The 7,217-nt window shown below is 39.2% G+C and overlaps 1 protein-coding gene across 1 annotated transcript; it reads left to right on the forward strand.

The window, feature by feature from the left end:
- Positions 1 to 209: 209 nt before the first annotated feature.
- On the forward strand, positions 210 to 6,028 carry ZBTB14 (zinc finger and BTB domain containing 14). Its single transcript, XM_037018614.2, has 2 exons — positions 210 to 347; positions 1,428 to 6,028. Exons 1-2 carry the CDS (start codon positions 345 to 347, stop codon positions 2,772 to 2,774), a joined length of 1,350 nt encoding a protein of 449 aa, XP_036874509.2. The 5' UTR covers positions 210 to 344; the 3' UTR covers positions 2,775 to 6,028.
- The last annotated feature ends 1,189 nt before the right edge of the window (positions 6,029 to 7,217 follow it).

The raw sequence follows: 7,217 nt of genomic DNA on the forward strand, positions 1-7,217 counted from the left end.
TAGTCCTTCCAATCCCAGTGTACAACCCTCCACACCCCAAAGTGCCACAGCCCTTACCTGTTCTCCTTCATATCTGTTCAGCTGGACCTGATGCTGCCAGTCACCCTCCTCTCTGTTCCCAACCTGAAAATGGGTACATGTGCAAGTGGCAGGACGAGAAAGGAAAGTTTATTTTTTTAAATCAATTCTTGAAAACATTCCTGTTTAGAATTTGGGATAGAGGAAGATCCTACCTTACTCTTGTGTGTCCTTTTCTCTTGTAGGACTGGCCTGTCCCTGATCAGAGTTATTCTGATCTGAAGAATTTGGTGTTTAAAGCATTAAGATAATAGCCTGAATTGTTCATGGTAACTATAACTTTGGATACTAAATCTTGCAAATATGGTTTGGTTTTTGCTTTAAAATGTATTTGAATTCATTAGCACATTTGGTTCCTTTGGGGGCAATGTTTATTTTTCTCATATTTGTACTTTGTTGAATAATGGGGAAACTGTTTTGGAAACAAACATAGAATACATTATTTTAAAAAGATCACTTCTTTAAGATGGTGTCACATGTCTTTTGTGCCAGTTCCAAATTCTTGTGCTTATAAAATACTCACAGCACTTGTCATGTACATACAATCTTGATGGCACTTTTATTTGAATGGCAAATAGATTGGTATCCAGAGGTAGTGAAGCCACTCATCACTGTCATCCCAAATGCTATCTGACTTTCTGAGGGTCATATCAAACCTTAACCTTCATTCAGAAGTGGACTAAAACTGGTGATAAGAAATGAGAAGAACACTGAGTAGAATGTTTTGGCATTGCTATCCCTTTCTAGTTCTGCAGCAGGGATTTCTCTTTGCTGCCAAGGAAGTAGGACACTGGGTACCATTAGCTATTTCACTAAATCCTCCTCACATGGAATCAGAGTAGATGCAACAGACAGTGCTAGAGAATCCTTAACCTCAAACCTATTTCTTAAACCTTAAAGTTTTGTCATTAGCTCTAGTTGTCCGGAAGCACAGGTTTTAGAACTAGATTACCTGTATTTGAGTCTCAGATTCCACTAAGTAATTAGCATATCAGGCAGGATCCTAATCTCATCTGTAAAAGTGGGATAGTAATAGCAGCCTTATTAGGTATTGGTGAGGACACGTGAAGCACATAGTACAATGCCCAGCATGTATTCTGTGCTCTATAAAAGTCGCTCTTGTAATAGCTAGGCCAGCACTTAGTAAACTGAAGGTAAATGGAGGTAATGATATGGAAATCCCTCAGCTGGGATCAGTCTTCTACTCACATTTTGAACCATTACTACCACTGACTTTATGAAATTGTTAATACCAAACATTGATCAGAAAACGAAAATCTACCTGTGTTTTCTGTATGGAAAAGTATTGTTCATAATTACCAAATGTTCTTTTTAAAAATTTTTCGTAGGAGTTTTTCATCAGTATGTCTGAAACCATTAAATATAATGACGATGATCATAAAACTCTGTTTCTGAAAACACTAAATGAACAACGCCTGGAAGGAGAGTTTTGTGATATTGCTATCGTGGTTGAAGATGTGAAATTCAGAGCACACAGATGTGTTCTTGCCGCTTGCAGCACCTACTTTAAAAAGCTGTTCAAGAAGCTTGAGGTTGATAGCTCTTCAGTAATAGAAATAGATTTTCTTCGTTCTGACATATTTGAGGAGGTCCTGAACTACATGTATACAGCAAAGATTTCTGTGAAAAAAGAAGATGTCAACTTAATGATGTCATCAGGTCAGATTCTCGGTATCCGATTTTTAGACAAACTATGTTCTCAGAAGCGTGATGTATCTAGTCCCGATGAAAATAATGGCCAATCAAAAAGTAAGTATTGCCTCAAAATAAATCGCCCCATTGGAGATTCTGCTGACACTCAGGATGATGACGTGGAAGAAATTGGAGATCAGGATGACAGTCCTTCTGATGACACGGTAGAAGGCACACCCCCAAGTCAGGAGGATGGCAAGTCACCTACAACGACGCTCAGGGTTCAGGAAGCCATCTTGAAGGAGCTGGGGAGTGAGGAAGTTCGAAAAGTAAACTGCTATGGCCAGGAGGTAGAATCCATGGAAACCCCAGAATCAAAAGATCTGGGGTCCCAGACCCCTCAAGCCTTAACCTTTAATGATGGAATGAGTGAAGTGAAGGATGAACAGACACCAGGCTGGACAACAGCTGCCAGTGACATGAAGTTTGAGTACTTGCTCTATGGCCACCATCGGGAGCAGATTGCCTGTCAGGCATGTGGTAAGACATTCTCCGATGAAGGCAGGTTGAGGAAGCATGAAAAGCTCCACACGGCGGACAGGCCATTCGTTTGCGAAATGTGTACGAAAGGGTTTACCACGCAGGCTCACCTGAAAGAACACCTGAAGATCCACACGGGGTACAAGCCCTACAGCTGTGAGGTGTGTGGGAAGTCGTTTATTCGCGCCCCAGACTTAAAGAAGCATGAGAGAGTTCACAGTAATGAAAGACCGTTTGCATGCCACATGTGTGACAAAGCCTTCAAACACAAGTCCCACCTCAAAGATCATGAACGAAGACACAGAGGGGAGAAGCCTTTTGTGTGTGGCTCCTGCACCAAGGCATTTGCCAAGGCATCCGATCTGAAAAGGCATGAGAACAATATGCACAGTGAAAGGAAGCAAGTTACCCCTAGCACCATCCAGAGTGAGACAGAACAGTTGCAGGCTGCAGCCATGGCCGCTGAGGCGGAGCAGCAGCTGGAGACAATAGCCTGCAGCTAGAGGTGACCGGGAAGGAGCCCTGTGCCTGAGCCCTGGAGACTGAGGTTGCATTGTGTATAATCGAACTTCAGACACTGTATTTTTGTTGAAACTTACGGAACATTGTACTCACTGGACTTAAGGCAGTACTTGGTTAGGTATTTCTAAACTTTTCAAGGAAATGTTCCTTATTCCGACCAAACAGTTTCACTGTCTTGTCTGGTGTCTAGTAGTAATGTTGCCATACACCCCACTCCTCTTTTTTACGATTTTAATTTGAGAGCTCCCATGTCCAGGTCAGAAGGGAAGACTCCTGTTTTGTATTCCTCCCTACAGCTGCGCTGGTGAGTGCACTGTACAGAGTGATAACTGAGTAAATTGATTTCCTAATCCTCACAATTGTATGTGACTCGTGGTCAAAACAGCATTTTTAATAACTTAATAAAAGTTCTTCACGTAGATGCAAAAAATCCTGGTGGATGGTTGACCAAGAATGCTGCGCAGCTATGAAAACAAGTTCTGGAAATGCAGAATGGTATTGGGTTTATATTTGGTGTGTTAATTTTATATCACTGTTTTTCACTGTTTTGTGGACAAATAACGGTTGCTTTGCTGAAGTGTCTCTTCATTTTGACTGCCTGTACCTGCCTGAAAAGATGGAAGTCATAAGTCCCAAAGGTAGAGTAAACCCACGAGGATGTGGGTGCTCTGGGGGCTGAGTTTTTTGTTCCTCTTACTTGGGGCATTGCCCCTTTCTGTGGAGTTTGTAGAGTGGATGGGTGGTGGGAAGAATAGAAAAGGGCGAATAGGCACCTTGCTGTCAGAGACAAGGTTTTCACATTTGCAACAATTCCAAGATTTTCTAGACCAAGGGAATTCCTAATTGATTTTGAAATTGGATTTTTTTTAGGATCAAAATTAGGACAAGAATTGATATGCTGCTTTAGCTACATTGGTGTAACTTAACAGAATGTCGTCAAGCTTTTGGACTCTCTGCAGCACGATTTATCCATAAAGCAGATGTAATATCATTACTTAAATTAATAAATTTAAAATTCTTTAAGTGTGTAAATAGTATGGAAGTGTTGGTATTATGTATTTCAAGTCAAAGTAGACAGCTGCACTTTTTTTGCACATTGGAGTAAGATAGCTTTCATCAACAACAAGTATCAGTCTGTTTTTAACCAACATTAAAGATTGTCAGACCAAACATTTATTTTTCTGAAGTATATTTCATCACTGGCTACACTTTTAAGTGGACGTTGATTGCCTTTTCATATCCGTGAGCAATTATAAGCACTGTTCCATTACTGGTGTATGAAAATTTTTTTAACCATTTCTTTAGAGTCTATTGAAATACCAAAATAGTAATAAAGTATTCTAGAATGTACAATCTTAGAAAAATGCCATTTTTAAAGTTTATTTTTGGTTGCTAGGATTTTCTTTTTTTTTTAAAGATACATTAAAGTGATTTCATTTCATAGCTTGTTGCATTAACACCTCTAACTACTATTGTGGGAGAAATTTCATTTTTCCAGTTGGTGTATGTGTTATGCCCAAGATTGTAGGTTGAAGATGCTGCCTTTTTAAGAAACTTATTTATTGATAAAATGTTTAATTTAGTTTAACATTAATTTAATTTCTTTCCTTAAAAGTTGTTAATTCTGTCCTAAGAGTAGTCGTGTCACTGTATTTAGATGCTGTTAATAGAGAGGGATGTCCCTAGACTGTTTTAACCAAAGCAAAGGGAAAATCTTGTTGATAGCTACTTCAACAAACCATTTTTAGGGCCTTCATTTTTACACATAAAATATACTTCTATCATTCCTGTTTTCACTTTTTCATAGCAGCCTTTCACACATCCAGGTTTCTACCAAAGTACATTTTCTGAACTATCTTCGTCATGGTTTTATAAAGTAAACACATGCTCTTAACCCCCACTGAAACAACATAATCACGGCGGTACCCCCAAAAAGAAAGTTTAATTTTCAGCACTTTACTTGTATAATGTAAATATTTATCATTTATCCTATTGTGCATGAGAAGTATATTTCTGTTAAAATTCCTACCACTGGTACTGGGTTCATAGGTGTGTTAGGGTGCATATTTTGTTTTCCTGGTGGCAGCAAAGTCATGGCGCGGTACCTCTCCCATCTCCTGGTCACTGAGACTGCCTTTCCCCCCGCCCAGTTGGCTTTAGTAGCTCCCTGGATGATGAAACCGTCATGTTAGATAGCTCAAGGGTGCCTCCAACCACAGGGAGTTAATTCTGAAATGTGCTTACACTGAATCTGCAGTGTGAGTGGGGAGGAAATTTTAAATGTCCAATGTCCACACTACGACCTTTTCCTTATTTAACTCACCCACTTTTTCCTGTTTGTTCAGAGAATATCTGCGAACTTGATTCTAACTTTTACGGCAAGCTGCATTATACAGGCAATGACTAAGGAAGGAAATTTTAGGAAGTCTAAATTTTAGGTAATTGCCTGCTAATTAACTTGATCACAGAATTAGAATTGTTAGAAATTACAGAGATCACCATCAAGTGAGTCTTACAAATACCTCCTATTTTGGTCAAAAAAAAAAAAATTGAGATGGAGAATCATGCAAGTTCATGTAGTTTCCAGTGTTATAGATTATATTTTGTAAGACTCTGTAGCTCAGGCTTTCAGGTGTTGCGAACCTGGAATTCATTTTCCTGAGTAATGCTGTTCGTGGTGATTAGTTCCCAGAGCCACCGTAAAATTTTCTTTCTGTTTAAGTGTAGCAGAGTTAGTATAATGAGGGTTCTAGTCTTGAGTTCTGAGTTGTAGGATTTGGGAGCTGAGGCTTCCAGAGAAGAGAATGGAGAACTCTCACTTTCTGTTGTTTACCTTTTAACATCTATCCCCCTTTATGCATTGCCCAAACCCCCTGCATCTCCACACCCCACCAATATGGGAGACAAATAACATCGGCCTGAAGGCAAGGTAACCATTGACAACCATGCTTTGAGAGGAGAAGGCCTAAATTTAGAAGACCCTCATGCTTACTAGTAATGCTTATTTAAATCAACAAGGACTTCCAGTGATGGCCCTGCCTCCCTGCTGATCGCACTGTCTTGAGACGACAGCTCTAACTGCTCATTGTTTCTTGAATTTTGTCTCTGTTTTTGCATTCCCACTTGTAACTGGGATCTTTCCCTTGGAACTATTCACAATAAGTTAAATCCTGCATCTACTTGACAACACTGCAGATGTGTAATGATAAAATGTCATTTAACAAACATGTATTGAGCATCTTGTGTGAGGCCTTTTGTTGGATCTAGAGGTACGAAGGCAGAAGAGATTTGGCCCCTGGCTAGCAGATTGTGCTTACTTTCCCAGTCTTGGTTTAAGAATTCTTTTTTAATTGAGGATCACACCTGTCCATCGTCTGTTATCCACGATTCCTTAAAGGCCACCATACTTATCTCAAGGGCCCTGAATGTAATGTATCTGGATTATGACAGATTTCTGCAGTTTCCTTTTCATGATCTTTTCGGATACTTGCCATTACCCATATTCATGTGAATCTTTTCAGTATAATAAGGAGAAGCGTCGTTTAGTGGAAAGACTTGGAGTCAAACATGAATTAGGTCCTCTGCTTATCAATCAATACATTGATCTAGGCAACTTCTTAACTGCCCTGAGCCTGTTTTATCATTTCTAAAATAGTGATGAGGATTTCTGCCTCATGGTTTGCTGTAAAGATGAAATGTGATAACCAGTACAAAATACTTAGCCCAGCACCTATCACTTTGTAGATAACACCATAAACATTCCCTTCTTCCTAAAGAGCATTCTCAATAGAGAAACAAGCAAAATTTTTGACAAGACATCTGCAGGTTCTGTAATCATTAGCCCCTAGCTTGTAGACCTAAACCTCATCTAGTCTTCCTAACAGAAAATATCTGCAGAAACTGTATTCTAGTGTTCTGTATTCTGCAGTCCATTTGCAGCTTTATTCTCACAAACTCATGTATTCATCCTAGAGCTGTCTTGGTGTTTGTAATCTCTAATCATTTAAGTAGGTTGTGGTCCTGTAGGCAAATGTAAACACTAGCCTCTGGGTGGCTCCCTGCTTTTTGGGAATATCTGTGATGGCAGAGGAAGAATTACAATTTTGAGAGCTGGCTTTTGAGTTTCATGTATGAAAATCATGCACTTTTTTTCATATGTATATATCTGCTTTTCTAAGATTGAGTGTATATTTCAGACTAAACCTTTTCCTTTCTGGTTGTATGAATTCCAAGATGATCTGTAACTTCTCCCTAAAGGGGCTTTTATTACACTGCTACCCAAGAATTCTGATTTCCCTTTTAGTTTTAGAATACAGTTTACTGAATCACTTTGCTTCTCTTTGGAGGATATTTCCATTAATCATGCATATAGAGTAAAACTAAGGTATATCAGTCAACAAACGTTTATTGAATGTCCTTTATAT

This window comes from Manis javanica, chromosome 9 (assembly GCF_040802235.1).
Source record: "Manis javanica isolate MJ-LG chromosome 9, MJ_LKY, whole genome shotgun sequence".
In the NCBI taxonomy this organism is placed as follows: domain Eukaryota; kingdom Metazoa; phylum Chordata; class Mammalia; order Pholidota; family Manidae; genus Manis; species Manis javanica.